Source organism: Thrips palmi, unplaced genomic scaffold (assembly GCF_012932325.1).
Source record: "Thrips palmi isolate BJ-2018 unplaced genomic scaffold, TpBJ-2018v1 HiC_scaffold_7, whole genome shotgun sequence".
NCBI classification, from domain to species: domain Eukaryota; kingdom Metazoa; phylum Arthropoda; class Insecta; order Thysanoptera; family Thripidae; genus Thrips; species Thrips palmi.
This window is the reverse complement of record NW_023144634.1, coordinates 2149408-2169860: the sequence shown is the minus strand read 5'-3', so window position 1 is coordinate 2169860 and position 20453 is coordinate 2149408. Positions and strand designations below refer to the sequence as shown.

General features: G+C 50.8%; 1 protein-coding gene across 7 annotated transcripts in view; it reads left to right on the top strand.

Annotated features, from left to right (window-relative positions):
- The window catches only part of LOC117652403 (dystrophin), a 149052-nt gene that overhangs the window by 19588 nt on the left and 109011 nt on the right, over positions 1 to 20453 (top strand). For all 7 annotated transcript variants that reach the window (XM_034397282.1, XM_034397281.1, XM_034397283.1 and 4 more), the window contains exons 3-4: positions 2949 to 3047; positions 18575 to 18680. In XM_034397282.1, coding sequence (XP_034253173.1) covers positions 2979 to 3047; positions 18575 to 18680 — 175 coding nt within the window. In that variant the 5' untranslated portion in view covers positions 2949 to 2978. The remainder of the gene's footprint in view (positions 1 to 2948; positions 3048 to 18574; positions 18681 to 20453) is intronic.

The window sequence follows — 20453 nt, the reverse complement described above, 5'->3', positions numbered from 1 at the left end:
TCAAATCATTTCCTCGCAAAGTTTGTCCACAAGCGAGCGGCTCGGCCGGACCGCCAGGCAGGCACTTTGCGAAGAGGAAAAGGGGTGGGGCAATCTCGAGTACAGTGTAACAAAAAAAAATAAAGAAAGAAAAATGAGAGAAACTTCAAGGAAGTTTTGTTTGAAGGAAGTCGTTTTAATGGGATTGCGGTTCGCGGCATGTATAGTACGTGTCTTTTGCGGCTTGGTGGTTTTTTTATATTTTTGCCATTTTATGAGTGAAGGGGTAAGGGGAAGTCACTGAATTTCAGTTTCAGTTTCACTACTGAAGTTTGAGAAGAATTTCAATGAATTTTTTAAAAAGTTTAATGAATTTCAATGAATTTGAGTGAATTTTGGTGTACGAATTCGGCTTGAGTTATTTCCCCTTGTGAAGGGGTGAGAAACTGGGTGCGTGTGTCGAGTGTGTGTGTGTCGAGTGTGTGTGTCGAGTGTGTGTGTCCGAGACACCTCGTCCTGGTGGGTCCTGCTGGGACTGCGCTCCCCGTTAGCGGCCCCTGCCTCGCAGCACCGCGCACAAATTGTCTCTCTCGCTCGCCGGCTCATTTCCGGGGCCATTTCCGCTTCTGCCTGTAGTCTTCCCGTGTGGACTCTGTCGGCTCTCTCCTCCGTCTCTGCACCATGGCGGCGACAGGACCCGGCAAACGACGCGCCTTGAAATCAATTTCAGTCCGTCGCTGCAATGAGGGCATTGTGTGGGGCTGATGGGACGCCGGGATGGCGATAGGCAGATACGAGCTTCGCATTGTTTGCTTTGTTCGTGCCCAGAAGAAGCTTTCATGAAACTAAGGCAACATCATTCTTGTAATGGAGAGCCTCGGTGTCCGTTTTCTTAACTGATTCGGAGAAATTTACCCGGACATTTTTCTCTTCATGAACGCTTCACTGGGTGTGGTCGTCACTTCCAGCACCGCCCAGCCATTTTCTTGAGGCGGCCGCGCCAAGAGTGTCCCGCTCGTATCACAGAAGCGTGGCCGAGATGCTGTGGCCGTGGCTGCGGTCCTCAGTGACCGACCGAGTCGGAAAGTTAAGCACCGCCCAAACACCCGACGCTACACACCCCTACTAAATGTGGGGGCGGACTTCCCCCGACGGACTTCCCCGGCGGATCCAGGACCTCTCAGGACTTTCCAGGGCCTTGCAGGATGGGACCCACATCCCTTTGATAAGACTGGTGGCCGTGCTGGAGGCTGAAGGCGCTCTCCGGGTCCAGCGACGGGACAGCAGGGCCCGGCGGGGCCGCGGGCTGCAACAACCACATCGCACTGCACTGGCTTCCGGCTTTGACTTGTGAAAGCTTGGTCCACAAATGATCCTCTGGTTTCCAGACCCGAACGGACCTGCCAGAGAAAGAGGCGCCCCTTCCCCTTGATGATTTGCGCCTCCAATGCCCCCCCCCCCCCTAAAAAACGAGGCTGCCAGGTGCGGCGTTTCCAGCAGTGCCTCCAGGAACGTTCCCGAAACGACTCGGGACTGCGGGGCGGCTACACTGGAGTCAGTCGTCGGATTGCGCGCTATGCCGCTCCAGTGCCACTTGCAGAGTTGCCGCGCCCTGTGCCGTTGCAGCCGTTGTTGTGCTGGACGGACGACTTCCGACCGCAAACTGCCGTGGCTCTCTCTCTCTCTCTCTCTCTCTCTCTCTCTCTCTCTCTCTCTCTCTCTCTCTCCTCTCCTCTCCCCCTCCCTCCCTCCCCTCTCCCCCTCCCTCCCTCCCCCCCGCGGGGCATTATGCAGCGCGGGACACGTGTCGAAACAAAACGAACAGCACTGTATCTAATTGGTGAATTAATGATGCCGCGACCCGCCCCGATTGAGGAGGCCCCCGCCATGGGCCCTGCAGGCCAGACCGCGTGCATTCCGCCTCTCTCTGCTCGATTTTGAATTATGGATGAGCGGTTTTTACTTTTCAGCGGGGCCCTCCGGCTCCGGCCTGCCCGGGGCGGCACACAGTGGGACAGAAGACCGGTGGAGGCGGCCAAAACTCTAGACACGTTTTGAGCTCCAGAGTCGCTGATGAGGGTTTGAAACAAACGTGTGACCCCACCAATGGATTCCTCGTTCGGAAAGCAGTCCATTGGTGGGGTCACACGTACGGTTCGAGTCCCATGTAGCGACTCTGGAGCTCAAAACGCGTCGAAAGTTTTGGCCGCCTCCACCGTCCTTCTGGCCCACTGTGGGCCGGCGGGGTCCTTAGTTTATACCCTCTCTTGGCCGGGCCCTGCGCGGCGCGGTGCTACCTGGGGACCTGACGTGCGCCCCGCGGCAGCAGGCTTACTCCGGAACACTGCCGCTCCGTCTCTCTCGCGCTCGTGGGGCGTGGGCGCACAGTGGGCCAGAAGACCGGTGGAGGCGGCCAAAACTCTAGACGTGTTTTAAGCTCCAGAGGCGCGAGGAGGCGCGAGGGAGATGGAGCCACTGCAGCGCCGCTATACGACACGCCCCCCCCCACTCCCTGGGCTGTGCCGCTCCCCCCCCCCCCCCCCCTTTCCCCCGCCCCCCCCGGTCCCTACTAAGGTGACCTTTACGGCGTATCACGTGTGCGGTCATTGCGTAATTGCGTTATTTCCGGCAAGCTAGTGAAAAAGAAAGGGAAAAAAAGGTCAACCGGCCTCACGCGAGGATCGTCCCCTCTGTAAACAGTGCAGTAGCGCGCGTGCCGTGTTCCTGCCCCTTGTCTGCATGTGTCGCACTGTCAACAAGAACTAAAACCACAAAAACAAAAAATAAAGCACTCACCTTTAAAAAAAAACACGAATCGATTGGACGTAATAGTTTTATCCACGCAAGCGCACTATTATGAACACAACATGCACGCCACGTTGCACTGTAATTTACGTCGGTTTGCAGTGAGGTGACTTGATTGCGATCGTACCTGTTATTTACTCTGCATTTTTTCCCTCTCTTTGCAGATTCGCGATTGGCTGGCAGTGGAGCAAGAGATGTTGCGACAGCAGGCCGTGGTCGTCGGGGAGGTGGGGGAGATCCTGCAGGTTCTCGACAAGCAGAAGGTAAGCAGGGCGGAGCAGAAGCCGTCGGCCCGGCGCTGCACAGTGGGCCAGAAGCCGGTGGAGGCGGCCAAAACTCTAGACGCGTTTTAAGCTCCAGAGTCGCTGAACAGGAGTCGAACCGAACGTATGACCCCAGCAATGGATTCCTCGTTCGGAGAGCAATCCATAGGTGGGGTCACACGTTCGGTTCGAGTCCCATTTAGCGACTCTGGAGCTCAAAACGCGTCTAGAGTTTTGGCCGCCTCCACCGGTCTTCTGGCCCACTGTGTGTATGCATGCGTGTGCTTCTTTTCGGCGTCTTTTCCAAGTTGCCGAACTTTGTTTCCGCGTGGGGGGAGCTCGCTGCTTGTGAAGGCAGCCCCGCGGCCCCGCGGCCCCGCGGCTCGGCTGCAGAGAGGGAGGAGCGCCTTCGTCAGGTTAACGCTGTGGTCTAATGATCGCCGTGTAATAAGAATGCGCAATTGTATTTTTGAGAGCGTACACTCTAAATGTTCTACGGTGAAGATTATCCATAAATGTTCATATTATGGTGGTGCATCTGACCTCGTAATATACCATCGAGAATTCACTGTACCTTATAGACATTTTGACGAATTTCGTTTTCATTTTGGAGAAAATCGCCACCATAATATGTTGGTGTAGCCTCTCACCGCAAGACATTTACAGTGTAGTGCCCATGGCGTGCCATGGCGTGTACCGAGGTAGTATGTACGCAGTACAGTGGCCTGCGCGTGCCACGCCGTGCGCCGGCCGGGGCGGCAGGGGCGCGGTCTTAGAAGCCCTTCGACGACCCAATCCGGTCATTTTCCGCCCATCATTTTCCGGCTTCACACGTACACACGCCACGCTGCTGCTGTCTCTCTCGCACCCCCGCCGCGCGCACCCTCAGACTCGCTCTGAGTTTTTGTTCAACAACGTATCGACGTTTGGGCGCATTAATAACCTTATTTGTATTACAAACATGAATATCAATTTCGTCAAGCTTTTTAAATTCCATTCATGCGCATTAACTTCAATGAATATTGACAACATAACGATTGACGGATGTGTGTGTGTGAGTGCGAGGTGATGTGTGTGGGTTCAGCCTACAGCCAACATGCCGGGGGGGCACGGTGTGCCCCCCTCGGAGGCGCGGCGACGGGGGGAGTTTTGGGGGCTTAGTGTAGGAGGACCTCGTCGACTTTTAGTGCAGCCTGGCGTAATGTAAACGATACCCTGTTCATTAGCGGCCGTTTCTGCCGGGCCGGACCGGGCGGGACGAGCCCCAGTGTAGGCGTTGCCAGCACGCATATTGCACACCGAAGTTACGGGCTGCCTTAAAAGGTTTGTCTGCCGGCGACGGGGGGGGGGGCGAGGGAAGTGGGGGGGGGGGGCGTGAACCGTTTAATAAAAGGGGATGGGGGGGGCAACAAAGAGGACAGGTACCGCGGGGCAATTTTGGGGGACGCGTTCGTGCCCACTACCCCCCAAACCCCACGCCTCGGGTTACGCCCCTCCAGGCGCCCCCAGGTTGTTGCCTGAAGTGGGGGCGAGGGAGCGGTTAAGCGTGGCGGCGGCCCGGGGGGGGGGGGGGAATTTTATTTGGGGGGGGGTTTTTTAAATTTTTTAAAACCTTTTGGCCGGGGGGGGCCCTTTCGGTGGGGGACGTGGGGGCGGGGGGGGTTTTTTCCTTTTTGGGGGGGGCCGGGTTTCCTCCGGGCCTCCCCGCCCCCTTCGGCCCCGGATTGGCTTGTCGGATTCAAACCGCATTCCTAATGGGCACTGTCCAGTGGGCCGCCTTTAGCCATTTGGCATTTGGGGACATGTCGTTACAGTCGTGATGCTGCCCGTTTCTGCCGCCCCTTTCCAAATATGGCTGCCCTACGCGCTCACGGCGAAAACCGTAACGCCAAGTACTTGGACCAGGTGCAAGGTACCAACTGTGGTCTCGCATACAAAGAATTTTATTTTGTCCAAGGAACGGGGCACTCTTTGTTAACTTAAATGTAAACTCAAAAAAACCTCATAGAAAAACCCCCCCCTTTTCCCCTTTTTTCGCGTTCCCCTCCACCCCCCCCTCTCACTTTCCTCCGTGTCGTGTTGTCAACACGCGTGTGGCAGGGACGCTGCGCCGTGCCCGCTCGTGTATTGCGTCGGAATGCCCTTACATATTTGCGCTGCCGACGTGCCTGCCTGCCCTCTGGCCCTTCGCCCGGAGTGGAGGCTGGTTCCTGTCGAACTCTCTTAGCGCCGCGCCGCCCGTTCCTACGCGACACTGTCAAAACTTGGCCGGGGAGTCTTTCGGCGTCCGTGCCAGTCCGTGCTGATGCGGTTCGTTTTGCCCGCTTTTGCCCGCTTTTGCCGCTGCTGTCGCGGCGGGGCAGGGCGGGGCGGGGTGGCCACTTCAAGTTCCCGAGTGGCGCGACATGATTTGCATGGCGGAGTTGCGGGCCTCGACCCGATTGGTCCGGCGTTCGACTGCGTGGGGCTGCGTACCAGTGCAGTCTCTGCTCAAGCTTCAAGGGGACTTGGTGCGGCGCTCGGACACGGTCATTTAGTTTCCCCCTGATTTTAATGGCCCCGCTGGCTTGCGCTGGCCGGCCTGGCTGGCCTAGTGCTGCGCCTTGTCTTGGCAGCGCCCTCATTCCGCTAAGAGCCTCATGTATATTTTAAAGCAAGGCGGGGCGGGGCGGGGCGGCCGGCCCGCGGGCGGCCGCGCCGCCCCCGCCGCGCCGCCCCCGCCGCGCCGCCCCCGCCGCGCCGCCCCCGCCGTGCCGCCCCCCCCCCTTCATCCCCCTCGTTACCTTATCATTGTCACGCTCGTACGCACACGAAGACCACTCCGCGCGGACACGACTCCGCAGGCACGTTTCGAGCCCGGTGTCTTCAAAAAATGTGCAAAAACCATCGAAAGATATGACGCGCTACCAATAGACTCCCGCAGTATTTTTCGGACGGGTTTTCAGCATTGGCAACCTGCACGGCCTTCCCTTCCCCGGCGCGCGGAAGGCGAGCTTTCTGGCTTTTCCTGCCCGCTGCTCATACCGAGGCTCACGCCTTCCTTGATGGGATGAGGCCCAGTGGCAGGCGGCCCGGACGGCCCGGACGGCCCGGACCGAACGGCTTTGTTGTCGTTCTCTCTCGCACTCGCATGGCCTGCCCGAAGGGCCCGAAGCGCCCGAAGGGTGCGAGCGAGACAGAGCGCCGGCCTTGTTGCTGCGCCTGAGGCCCACACATGGTTAAACCTGCCGCGAGCGCACCGCCTTTGCTTTGAGAGCGGGCTTGGCCGCGCTTGGCCCTTGGGGCTGGAGAGGGGCGGAGGGATAGGCCGAACCAACAATGGACGCTTATTTTGACAACGAACGAACAGCCCGAGTGTGGTCGCTTCCCTGCATTCGGTGATGCATTTTACATCGAAGTGCGCGCCGCTGCAGTGATAAAATTTAGAAAATCGAGAAATGATTTCTCTGTGTTCCCTTTGTCTTTTCGCGGGTTTTTCCCTCACCGTGTGGCTGAGCCGCTAGGGCGGCTTCCGCGGATACACAGATGAGCCGCGGTCGTAACAGCTTGTTTATGACCAGTGTACCTGCGGGGCCGTAGTGCGCGACGGGGCGCTGGGACGCGGACGCGAGCCGCGAATATCCGGAGGACCGGACCGCTCATCCCGCGTTTATCCCCGCGTGCCTTGCGCGGCCTAGCGCGGAGAGGTGCGGTGCACAGTAAATGTCTTACGGTGAAAGGCTGCACCAACATATTATGGTGGAGATTTTCTCCATAATACCAACGAAATTCGTCAAAATATCTGCAGTGAGGTACAGTGAATTCTCAATGGTATGTTACGAAGTCAGCTGCACCACCATAATATGGAACATTTTCACCATAATATGGAGAATCTTCACTGTAGAACATTTAGAGTGTGGGCCTTAGCAGCGAAGGGCAGCCTGGCAGCCAGGAGCGGGGACTTTCTCTCGTGCGGACTGCGACAATGTCGTCGTCTTTCCGTGCATCGTGGACTCTGCCGAAAGTCGTACGATTTTTCGAAGTCGACCATTATTTTCTCCAAGAGGAAATCGCTTTGAATTTCAGTGTACAAATCCAATGAATTTCGGTCGAATTTTGACGAATTTCAGTCGAATTTTGATGAATTTCAGTCGAATTTCGAAGAATTTCAGTCGTATTTCGATGAATTTCGGTCAAATTTTGATGAATTTTAATAAGTTTCAGTGAATTTTACATGTTTGATGAATTTCGGTGTGCATATTTGGCTAGAGTTATTTCCCCTTGATTTTCTCCCTGTGTTAAAACAACAACAACAACAACAACAATAACAACAACCACAACACGGCGCAGTCCATCCGGTGGGCGCACAATCACTGGGAATGAGGGAGGCGTGGGGGTGGGTCCCACCCGGTGGGAGCGTCCCTGACTCGTCTCTGACTCGTCTCTGACTCACTCACCTGATGCTGCGGGCCGAAGGGGCAGAAGCCTCCCTCGCCGCTCGCTCTGGACTGGAGCAGGCGATAGTCGGTCGGGATTAACCTGAGAGGGGGTAGAAGGGACACGCTGGAATCAAGAGGCCCTGCTCTTCGCTTCAGGTGTGGTCTGAATCAAGGTTTATCACCGCACAGTGGGCCAGAAGACCGGCGAAGGCAGCCGAAACTCTTGAAGCGCTCTGAGCTCAGGACTCAGGACTTGAACCGAGCGTGTGACCCCCACCATTGGATTCCTCGTTCTGAGAGCAATCCATTGGTGGGGTCGTACGTTCGGCTTGATTCCCTTTAGCGACTCCGGAGCTCAAGAACGCGTCGGGGATTTTGACCGCCTCCACCGGTCTTCTGGCACACTGTGCCCGCCGGCAAAACTAGGCCTGAAAAATAAAGTAAAATGTATTTGCACGCTGATGACGGTCTTTCCCCTTGCCGGCCGTGCCGCTGCACACAATGCCTCCCCTCCGGGATGAAGCACTGGTTTGCCGGAAGCGCGCGCGGTGTCGCCGGGGCTGGTTGACGGGTCCGAGGGAAAGGGGGGGGGGGGCGTCTCGGCGTGCCTTTGGCGGCGAGTCAACATCGGAGCGTCGCGACCCGGAAGCGCTCGGCAGGCATTGCGCGTCGTCGTGGCGCAATCGCGCAATTGGCGCATCTGCCTGCCCGCGCTCTCGGCTCGCTCTCGGCCCACAGTGTGCCCACAGCCCCGCCGAGCGGTTCAAGGCTTGGTTCAAGGCGCCCAGCGTCCCGTGGAGGCAACTCATCGCCGCCGTGGCACCGCCAAAGCGAAAACAAGCAAACAAAACAAAGAAATCCGAAACGGAAGAAAAACGGGAGAGTGCCGCACGGGCAGCAATTTTGGCGGGATCCGGCGAGGCCGTCTAGGGTGAAATTGGACGGGCCTCGCCCCGGCGGCCCGCCGGTCTGGGCCTCGGTCCGCCCCACTCAAAACACGGCCTGTATCTCGGCTCGGACGGCCGGCTCGCTTGGGCTGACGTTCCATCGGGCCAGGGCCGCCAGGGCAGTGCACGCTAGGCCGCTACAGCTGGTCCGCACAATGCCCTGGAACCCCCCCCCCCCCCCCCCCCCCCGGCCCAGTGCGGCCCGGCGCCGAGCGGGGGCGCCGCGGTGGCCGGGGTGCCGTCCTGGCGTCGTTTGCGCCCCGCGGCAAGGGGTATCGCCGGGCCGTCGCTACGCCGCGGCTCGAAAATACCCCACGCCTGTGGGCGGACCGACGCCGGGGTGAGGCCTGGGGGCAGACGACGCAGAGGACGGCGCGGCGGGAGGCTCACGGTCGCGCGGTGGCTGCTTACCGTGGCCCGTGGGAGCGGAGCATCGTCTGCTTATCTTTACGGCCATGTCTGGCCAAGTCCAAAGCAAGGCCAATGTTTTCTTTTCCGTTGCGTTTGAGAGGATACCGCTACCGATCTGCGTTCAACATTTATTGCAGCAACACTTGTCTGATTCTTCCGCTCTGCCGCCTTGTGGTTTGAATTCAGTTAGATGCGTTGAGGGGTTGGGATACCATCAGGTTGGACTGTACGTGCATGCCCCGCGCTGCCCCTCCGTTGCCGAATGGCGGCCCTGCGTACAGTGGGCCAGAAACCGGCGTAGGCGGCCAAAATTCGAGACGCGTTTTGAGCTTCAGAGTCGCTAAATGGGGCTCAAACCGAGCGTGTGACCCCACCAATGCATTCCTCGTTCGGAGAGCAATCCATTGGTGGGGTCGATTCGAGTCTCATTTAGCGACTCTGGAGCTCAAAACGCGTCTCGTATTTTGGCCGCCTGCGCCGGTTGCTGGCCCACTGTGCTGCGTGCCCTGCGTGTCTCTGACGGCATGGTGGGCCTCCTGGGGCGCAGCTGGGCCTCGGTGGGGAAGGGGCGAGCCTAAAGAGACGAGCCGAGAGGACGGACGGGGTCCGTGGAGAGGCCGTCAGGAAGGCCGTGACTGTGGACGGGTCCCTCGGGCCGCGCCTCTGGGTGTACGGATCGGTCCAATGGGTCCAGTCCCGGCGACGCTGTCGTGAGTACAGTGCGACGCAACAGCCATTCCTGGAATGACTTCGCTTTGCTCTTCAGCAGCCACTTTGAAAACGCACCTCCCCCCTTCTCCTCTCTCCCTCCCCCTCTTCTCTCCTCTCTCTCTCTCTCTCTCTCTCTCTCTCTCTCTCTCTCTCTCTCTCTCGAGTAGGTGAAGAGGTCCCCGCGAAGTGCTCTCTTAAAACATTGTTTTGACAAGGCAATTCCACAAATCCAACTATAAATTAGTGAAAAACTGCAAGAACTAGTGTTGAGGATTATCTCAAGACAAAAGTTTCAACGAAACCGTCGCGGGATGGAGCGAAAACTCCTTTTTCCTCCGTCCCCAACCCGGCTGTGAACCACCATGGTTTCCCGCCAAAACGACTCGTCGCTTCATCAAGACCAATTTCCAACAACAATGAACCAAACCTTCTCTGCTGTCGTCAGGACTGGACCATCGCATTGGCAAGCCCAACCAAGAACCCAATTTCAACAGAATCCAACATCGACCAACAACCTAACCTCTACATCCCGTCCAAACATGACGCCTCAAGGCCGCCATGATACCCGCCAACAAACAGCTGATCCAAACAACAACAAAGGACCAGCAGGTGTCAACCGACAAGAGAGCCCAAACTATCGTCCATCAAGAAAATGTGCAGTAGTGCTTCAAGATACAAGAGGAATTTCTCAAGATCAGTGCCTTCGAAGTGTGGCTGACCTCATCGGAGGCCACAACATACACTATGTGACAAGACTTAGTGGTGGTGCTAGAATATGTCTATACCTAACTGATCAAACAACAGTGGAAAAATTATGTGAGGGAGGAGGGATAAGTGTGGGAGCACAATTTGTCCCTGTTCGTCGCTATGTTTCAGAAGCCAAAAAAGTTGTCATCTCAAATTGCCCACCAGAACTATCCGATGAAGAACTAAAAATTTTGCTACAACCTTATGGTACATTCGCTTCTGCACCAACAAGACTCAAAGTTACTACTTCTCATGATGATCTCAAGCACATACGTACATGGAGAAGATCTGTCTACATGATGCTTCACGAAGAAGGAAGAGGACCTCAACTACCACCTCTAATGAATATCACATCACCAGATGGATTCAAATATACCATCTACATCGACAAGGATGAGCTGGTATGTAATTTCTGCCTTGGACCAGGACATGTCGAAGAAAAATGCAAGAGAAAAGAACAACAGAATGCAGACTTCCCACTTATGTCTAATTTCAGACCCCCAGCAGCACATAGATTGTTTGTTCACTCAACTGGAGAGAGCAGCCATGCCGTCAACAAAACTCCCCAAACAAGGCCAAATCTGGATTCGATTAACAATCTCATGCCCCAATTTTCTTCACCCTCAAGAAGCAGGACAAGTTCTTTCTCATCAAACATTGAACATCCATCTCAAGAAGATCCCCCAATTGTCACTCAAGAAACCCCAGAAGAAAGAAGAAAAGACCAATCAGTTCCCATCCAAGAAGAAATTGACAAAACCCATCAAGAAAACACATACTGGTATGATTTTTCTCAACCACAAAGTGTTACAATTCACAATGAAGCTGAAGCCCAAAAGAAGAGAAAGCATTCACCCGAAGAAACCCTACAGTCAGAACTGAAGTCGCTTAAACCAAGTCAGCATGACTCATCTGCTGAAATGGAACTTGATACATCACAACAAAGTTTTGACAGCTCCAATGAAATGGAAGTAGAAACTGATTCAGATTCCTATGAGAAAGTAATGTCAAAGAGCCAACAAAGAAGACAGAAGAAAGAAGAAATTGTTCGTTCAAATCTCATTAAAACAATGAATTTTGATGACTCAAAACTATCAGCACAAGAGTTTGAAGATTTTCTTGATAAATGCAGAGGAAAAGCCAACTCTAAAAAAGTAGCAGCACAAATAACGAGGGATAAAAATGAACTACTAAGACAGCTTGAGCGTGCTTTCATTTTATGCCCTGATCAAAATCTCTCAAGGAGACTAGACAGGGCCATCCAAGCCTTAAAACAACCTGATGAAATCTAAGAAAATTTTCTCTACTACCTCATGTTACTAATTTTGTCATTTCTAGTCATGGCTTCAACCCTGACCTTAAATGTCAAGGGGCTAGTCAGTCACCAAAAACAATTGGCATTGTTTGATTTAGCAAAGACAACAAAAGCAAAATTTTATTCCTTCAAGAAACAAACCTTCAAGAGAATGCAGTTATGTTTTACCCTCAAGATTATAAATTTTTTATCAACAAACCAACCCAAGCCTCTTCAGGTGTTGCAATTGCTTTCCAACAACAATTTTTTGATGAAGTAGAATTTATTTCTCATGAAGTACTTGCCCCTGGGTACTTACAGGTTATAACAATCAAAATTGAAAGTATAATTTATCATCTTGTTAATGTTTACATGCCTCAAGCTACTCCAAATGCAATCCAAGTTATCAACAAGATTGATTTTTATCTTACAAATACTGAAGACTCTTCAAGATTCATCATTGGTGGAGACTGGAATGTTACTGTCGAAAAAAATGACCGATTAAATTGCGCTGAGACAAGAATTGAAGTTGCCAACAAATGAAGCTCTTGATCCGTCAACACAATCTGTCAGATGTTTGGAGAGATTTCAACCCAAACAAGAGCCAATATACCTTCAGAGGACTGCAACAAAACCATCCCATGTCAAGACTTGACAGAATATATGTAAAAAATAAGGACCTCAATATGATAAGAAACACTGCAATAGTTCCTTCATTTTCTGATCACTCTGCAGTCAATATAACATTCAACACCACAAGACCTCAGTACAGCCCGCCCTACTGGAAGATGGACACCGCTACTTTGAAGTCAAAACAATATCAAGAAATTATCAACAACATCATTTCCTTTTATGAAGAAAAATCAAAAAGACCAAACTGCGACATCTGTAAATTATGGGATGAACTCAAAGAAGAAGTTAAAATAGCATCACAACGTTTCATGAAATATTTCCATCTACAAGCAAGAGAAAAATTCACAACCCTTCAAGCTCAAATAAATTTCATCCAATCTAAATCACAAATGTCAAGAAGAGATGAAGAAAGCCTGATACAACTAGAAAAAGAAATAGTAGAATTATATAGAAAAGATTCAAGTAACAAATTATCACTAATTGAATCAATGTTATCCAATGAAGCCAACTGTCAATCAAAATTCTTTCTACGCCTTGCCAAGCAGGCTAAGCCATCAGTATCTATGGACCAGTTGGAAATAGAAGGCCAGCTTACCAGTGATAAAGATAAGATTTTCCCTGTAGTACAAGAAAGTTTTAAAGCATCCTTCTCAGATGCAAATATTAATAGACTCCAGCCAGATAATGTAATTTATCAAAATCTACCATCCCTGTCTCCAACTGACAGAGATTTATGTGATGCACCAATTTTAGAACAAGACATCGAGGAATCTATCAACATGGCAAAGCTAAATCGAGCACCTGGAATTGATGGACTCCCAATTGAATTTTACAAATTCTTTTGGCCTCAACTCAAGAATATTTTCATCAAGGTTATAAAACATTTTGAAGAAACAGGAAGATTACCCGCAAGCATGAAGAAAATTGTCATCAAACCCGTTCCCAAATCTGGAGACAGAAACCAGCTGAAGAATTGGAGACCAATTTCTCTCATGAACTCTGATTATAAATTATATCAAGAATTTATAGTAGGAAAATAGCAAACGTCATCTCCAAGTTACTTTCCTCAGATCAGAGCTACTCAGTACCAGGAAGAACAATATACGATAATTTGCACCTCATAAGAAACATCATTCGCCATGCCAACCAATCCAACTCACCTCTAGCAATCCTAAGTATGGACCAAACTGAAGCCTTCAATAATATTTCACATCAATATCTATTCCATCTTCTAGAAATACAAGGTTTTGGTCCAAAACTATGCACTGGAGTCCAATCGTTGTTGACAAACACACAAGGTTTTGTCAAAATTGGCTCAGCTCTACTTACACCGTTCATTTTCAAGAAAGGACTCAAGCAAGGGGATCCAATCGCAGGCCCACTATATATCCTAACCATTGAACCCTTTTTGAGGTATGTGTCTAACAACATGGACATCAAAGGTTATCTAATACCAATGTCAACAAACATCAGACCTAAGTGCACTGCCTTTGCAGACGATATTAATTTTTTCATAACAGAAGAGGACGACTTCGAGAAGATCGATCTTGCTTTCCAGCAGTACAGCCAACAGTCAGGTGCTAAATTGAATCAAAACAAGTCAACTGGATTATTCTGTGGATCTTGGAAAACAAGAAATGATACCCCAATGGAATATAAATGGAATAATGAAGGAGCAAAATATTTGGGAGTCTACATAGGAAATAACAAAACTTATGAAGAAAAAAAATTGGCAAGACCTTTCCGTTAAAATAAGCGGAACTTTCAACAACTGGACACAATATGTCAAGCTAACATCATACCAAGGTAGAAGAATAATTTGTAACCAGCTCATTGGGTCACAATTAATCCATGTCCTAAATGTTCTGCAACCACCAAGACTTTTCATCCAACAAATCCAAACTCGAATGAACAACTTCTTGTGGCAAGGTAAACATTGGCTCCACCAAAACTTCATCTATGCACCAAAAGAAGAAGGAGGATTAGAAATTATTAATCTACATGCAAAAATAAATTCCCTGAGACTTTCATTAGCAAGTGCAATCCAGCAAAAACCAAATAGTAAAGACTCAACCATTCTACTTCATCACTACAATCTTTCTTTGTATGGAGACATTTCTCCATCACTATTCTTCTGTCAAGTCAAGCAAGAAAAAGATATGTGCAACTTGGATCCCTTCTATCAAAGTCTACTGATAGCATGGCACAATATAGGTCCAATTTTGAACACTACAGTTTTCCCTATAAATGTACTGAGAAAAATGCCACTCTATGGAAGCATGCTAAGTGATCAAACAAATTTTCAAATAATCCCTGATTGGAAAAAGTGTGGACACACCACATTGGAAAAAATGTTAAAAGAAGATGGATCCTGGGAAACACTCAACCTCCAACAGTACACAATCTCAACGCAAAGAAGATTGAGCTACAACTACAATCAAATCAAGATCCATTTCAGCAAGAAGATAAAAATTCAGCAGTCTAATGAAGAGCATGAGCCAATAAAATTCAGCTTTAGACGGCAAGATCAAGAAAAGCTTTTCAACTTTCCATCAACAAAAAAAGTAATGTACCTTGCAAGTCTTCAACCATTAATATCAAAGCCTCAAGTAAATGGAAAATCAAAAATCATAAATAAGAAGATTAACTGGATGTCCCTATACAATCACCCAATTGACAAACGAGATTCTGATGTTTGCTGGAGATTGTTATATGATGCTTTAGCTACTCCAAAAAAGCTACATCAGTGGAATATTATTGAAAAACTTGATTGTCCATGGTGCACTCAACAAGAAGGAAACATAATGCATATGATCTTCCGTTGCAAAGAAGCCGCTCCATTATGGAACTATGCCTCTGAGAAAATATGTGCTATAAATGGAACCCAACCACCCCTCTCTTTACAAGAAGCTATAATAGGGTTTCCAAGTACAAACCCTGAATCAAGACTGTCAAACTTTATTTTATCACTTGTCAAGAGTACTATCTATTATACATACATGGATAGAATCAAAGAACCAGAACCACCACCTCCTGCCTACCTTCAAATATTCCAAAGAAGAATGGACTTCAGACTCAAGATCCAACAATCTTATGCCAAGATCACCCAAACTGAAGAAACATTCTCTAAGACTTTCCTAATTAATCAAGCCCTCAATCAGCACCTGTAATTTCTTATACCATAACTATGACTTATATTTTTTTTCCTTAATTTTTTCAACAAAACATTTTCCCAAATGTTTTTTCTAGATGTATAAATTAATAAGTTAGCTCCTTCTTTCATAGCAAAATTATCAAATGTTATTATCCTCCCAAAAACTGTGATGTAAAAATAAGTAAATTTTAATCTTCTAAAATGTTTAAAGTGTTAACTTGTCATTGTAAATTTTACATATTCTTAAAAATGTCTTTTTGTTTGTATAGAATCAAAATCTTTTCTCTTCCTTTTATTAAATTATCTAAAACATGTTATGTATATTTCGGTATTGCTTAGTTACTAAAAAATATCATACTCTGTAAATTCTAAAATTTTATCTAAGCTCACAAAAATGTAAACACTGCAGCACAACATAAACACTAAAAAAAAAAAAACAATAATACTGCATGCATATTTTGTGACAAAATTGAACTCATGTCCTGGCCCTAATTGTTAAAAACAAAATCCCCCCAATAAATAATTTTAAAAACTAAACTCTCTCTCTCTCTGTCGTTGAGATTCCTCCATGCATTGGCAGGGTTCGCACCGGTCAGGGAAATCAGGGAAGTCATGGAAAAGTCAGGGAAAATAAAATGGGCACTGGAAGTCAGGGAAATTCGATTTTGGTCAGGGAAAATTTGAAAAGTTCGTCAGAGTATGGATTTTGAACGCCGCACGTGTGGAAGCTGCATGCAATTGACTCTAGAACTGCACATAAATTTTGAAAATAAAGTCAGGGAAAATTGGTAATTTTTACACTGGATATCAGGGAAAATGAAAAAAAGGAATCTGGTGTGAACCCTGATTGGCGAAGAGATGCACCTTTTTCGGCGCCTCGACGGCTGTGTTTCCGGCTTGGTGCGAGTGCGAGAGAGACAGAGCGACGAAAACACTCCTGGGGATCATCCCGCGTCGCGCTGGAGGGAATTTAGCGGGCCAGTTTCAGTTTCCCCTCACCGTTGATCCAGTTTGCGTCGTTGACGGATGGGCGTGTTGTTGTTGTTTTTCGTGTTTTTGCCTTCGGTCTTGCTGGCGCGGTGGAGGCCTTGACGTCACCGCCGCTAAAGCGCGCTAAAGGGCACCGAGCCCACGGCATGCCAACACGCCGGCCCGGCCCGCCTGTGTTCCGGCCAGTCAGGATGACGGGGAGGAAGGGGGAGGGGCGGAAAGGCTGCGTCGCTCGGAAGGGCGCTGTCCTGGCGGTGTCCTCGCCGGGAGGCTTTGGGGCGTGAAGTGGCGGTGGCTGGTGTAGGCACGGTGTAGGCACGGTGTACACGCGTGCACCGTGAAAGGCGAAGGCCCTGCCCGCAGGCTGCCGCCGCTGACGCACAGTGGGCCAGAAGACCAGTGGAGGCGGCCAAAACTCCAGACGCGCTTCGAGCTCCAGAGTGGCTAAATAGGACTCGAACCGAACGTGTGACCCCATCAATGGATTGCTCTCCGAACAAGGAATCCATTGGTGGGGTCACACGTTCGATTCGAGTCCAGCTTAGCGACTCTGGAGCTCAAAACGCGTCTAGAGTTTTGGCCGCATCCACCGGTCTTCTGGCCCACTGTGTGACGCCCAGGCCTGCTCCTTCTCTCTCGCACACTCTAAATGTTCTACAGTGAAGATTCTCCATATTATGGTGAAAATGTTCCATATTATGGTGGTGCAGCTGACTTCGTAACATACCATTGAGAATTCACTGTACCTTATAGAGACTTTGACGAATTTCGTTGGTATTATGGAGAAAATCTCCACCATATTATGTTGCACTGTGGCAAAAAGGTACGGAAAATTCTGTTAATTTTTTTTGCCAGGATTCTCCGTAGCCCTCTTATCAATATTCTCCGTAGGGCCGCACAGTATTCTCTGTAAGTCCGCACAGTCTTCTCCGTAGGACCTGGAAGACTGTATAGTCCTACGGAGATCACTGTAAGGTCCTACGGAGAATACTGTGGGGTCCTACGGAAAATACTGTAAGAGCCTACGGAGAATATTGATAAGGGGGCTACGGAAAATTACCACAAGCTGTTTACAGAATTTTCCGTAGCTTTTTGCCACAGTGTGGTGCAGCCTTTCACCAAGACATTTACTGTGCAGCCCTCCCACGGGATGCGCCAACGCCGCAGCGCCGCAGGAGTGCGAGGGAGACGGAGTGACGTTGGGGCCCTCCACTGCCGCGAGCCTTTTCACGCTGCAAAACGTCGCCCGCACACAAATCTATGTGTGTACTCAGTACACACTTCTAGGTGCTTGCTTAGGCAAGTACACGCCTCAAAGTGCATGCTTGTAAGCACGCACCTAGAAGTGTGTACTGAGTACACACATAGATTTTGTGTGCGGCTTCTACAGCGCACTCTTAATGTTTTACTGTGAAGATTCTCCATATTATGGCGATGCAGCTGACTTCGTAACTTACAGTTCAAAATTCATTGTATGTACCTTTCAGATATTCTGTCAAATTTCTTTTGCATTGAAGAAAATCTCCACCGATCTCCACTATAATACGTTGGTGCAGCCTTTCACCGTAAGACAGTGTGTCCCCCGACGCGGCGACGTGGCGATGCCGTGGAGAAACTGAGCGCGGTCCTCTCTGGCCTGACTTGATTAAGTTTCCCGGCCTGGCTTCGGGCGGGGCGCTGTTTCTTAATGCGAAAGGCGATGATGAATGTGACCAATCTTGCACAATGTAAAGAGAACATTAGGGCCGTTGCAGTGTGCGCACGTCGCTGTTGTTGTTGTTGTTGTTATTTTTACTCTTGTTGCTTTGATTAATGATTCGGCCCCGTTCTTTGCAGTGGGGGGGCAAGGGGGGTCCATAAGCAGGGCCTCGAATTCAATGACGAAGTGAAGCGATAAGAAGGGTAGGCTCGGACGTGCAACAGAGGGCCGCGTTGCCCGAGAGTTTAGCGCTCCCCAGGGGGTGATGCCTCGCGGAGATAGCCTTTCTCCAAGGGCGCATGTGCGTGTGTGTGTGTGTGTGTTTTGCGCGTAGTCTGCTAAAGGGCTGGCACCCTGCCACGTTGGGCGTTTTGTTTCCCGCATACCGCACGGATCATAAAAACAGCAGCAGTCTATGAAAACGAGAAAATTTCGCACCACCCTCAATTTGTTCTTTAGACACGCCCTCTGATTCACGCGTCTGTCGTCATATCGGCTGATCGAAAATTGTCTTTTGTTGCAGAATGTACTCCGAGAGCTGGAGCACAAGAAGCCCCAGCTCGACGACCTGGTGCACACGGCCGAGAACCTCAAGGCGGACTCGAACCGGCAGCAGCTGCACAGCAAAGGTAAGCCAAAGCGGTCAAGCGGCAAAACGAAGCACAGTGGCGGAGGCCGTTTTCTCGACGCGTTTTGAGCTCCAGAGTCGCTGAACGGGACTCGAACCGAACGTGTGACCCCACCAATGGATTCCTCGTTAGGTAAGCAATCCATTGGTGGGGTCACACGTTCGGTTTGAGTCCCGTTAGGCGACTCTGGAGCTCAAAACGCGTCCAGAATTTTGGCTGCCTCCACTGGTCTGGCCCACTGTGCTCCGCCGGCGGGGCGACGAACTCGACGCCAACAGGCTTTCCTCCGAATCCCGGGTGCGCTTCGCTCGGCTGCGCTTCACCGGCCTCACGATTTCGCGAACCCCGCGCGAAACTCAAACGCTCCATTTGGCCAATCCGGCCAATCCGGTAGAATGCGAATAATTCCGAATTAACCCGCATGAGTCGGCAATGAAATGGAATGCCAACTCCCTCCGCCCCGCGCCGCCCGCAAATCAAGTGCGCACAATTTCGCCATTTTCTTTTCCCCTTCTTTTCCCGCGCCCCACTTTCGCTTTCCCGCTCTCACTTGTGCCGTTAACGAGATTTGTTTCCCCGCCGCGAACTTGGAGCCAAGTTGGCCGCGGCGTGGCGTGGCGGCGCACCAAAGTGAGGGGGAGGGGGAGGGTCTTGACCAGGTTCGTATTTGCCTGCCCGTATTTGCAATCCGCGGAGTCGCGACCTTTTGTTTACTTGCACCCTGATTCGGAGCGCCGCCGCCGCGGCCCCGGCCTCCCTCGGGCGAGCTCTGAGCTCGCCTTCTGTTCACTCTTCGCTCCCTGCCGCGCATGCCGGAGTTTGTTCGGCTGCAGTCGGCTGTCGTTCCGTCTCTGTCACGCTCATGGAACGTTCCGTATTGGAGCGAGAGAGAGGAGAGAGGAGAGAGAGAGAGAGAGAGAGAGAGAGAGAGAGAGAGAGAGAGAGAGAGGGGGGGGGCGAGCGGTGCAGCGAACTGCTGTGCGCTTTAGCATCAGAGGTGTAAGGCCGAGGCTTTTACTTTTAGTTCCCGAAAGCCAGTTGGGCTAGATTTTGATTTTATTATCTCAGTGATATTATTTTGAGCCGGAGAGTACACTATGAATTCCGCAGCGCGCAGCCGCCTGTGACGCGGGCGATAGGCAGCGCGGCGGACGTCTGCGCGCGGCGCGTTGCCTACCCTGGACCTGGCAGGCGCCCGAGCGGCGGCGCTACCCCGCGCTCTCACTGTCCTTCTCTTTCCCTCTTTCCCTCCCTCTCCCTCTTTCTCTCTCGGCAGGCCGGCCGACGACCCCGTGGCCCCGCGGGCCTCGCGGCAACTAGTGGGAGCGCTCCGCGAAGCTCCGCGGAGCTGGACCACTGTTCTTGCCCCCCTCACTGGACGTCTGGGCCGGAAAGCAGTGGCTGCCAGCCTTCAGCGTTTCCTCCTAGGCTGGAAACTGTTAAAATTTGTGGTCACTTTAGGTCAAAATGGCGTTTATATAACTTTAAATTAGTGAAAATTTCGTCACAAGTTGATGACAAAGCTACCATACTTATAGCATTAGGTGTGACACCTTTATCTTGTAAGGAAAATTAGCCTTCAAACTGTCAATCAAGTGTCAACCAAAATTTTCACAGTGGGCGCAGCGGAATAGTTCAACCCAATGCGCATTCAGCCAACGCACATTCGCTGAGCGGCGACGTGAATTTGTCGCTTGTTAATTTTTCATCCGCAGTCAACGTGGGCGAACAACCACGTGTAATTCTAACCGCCTAATTACGCCTCATTCTACT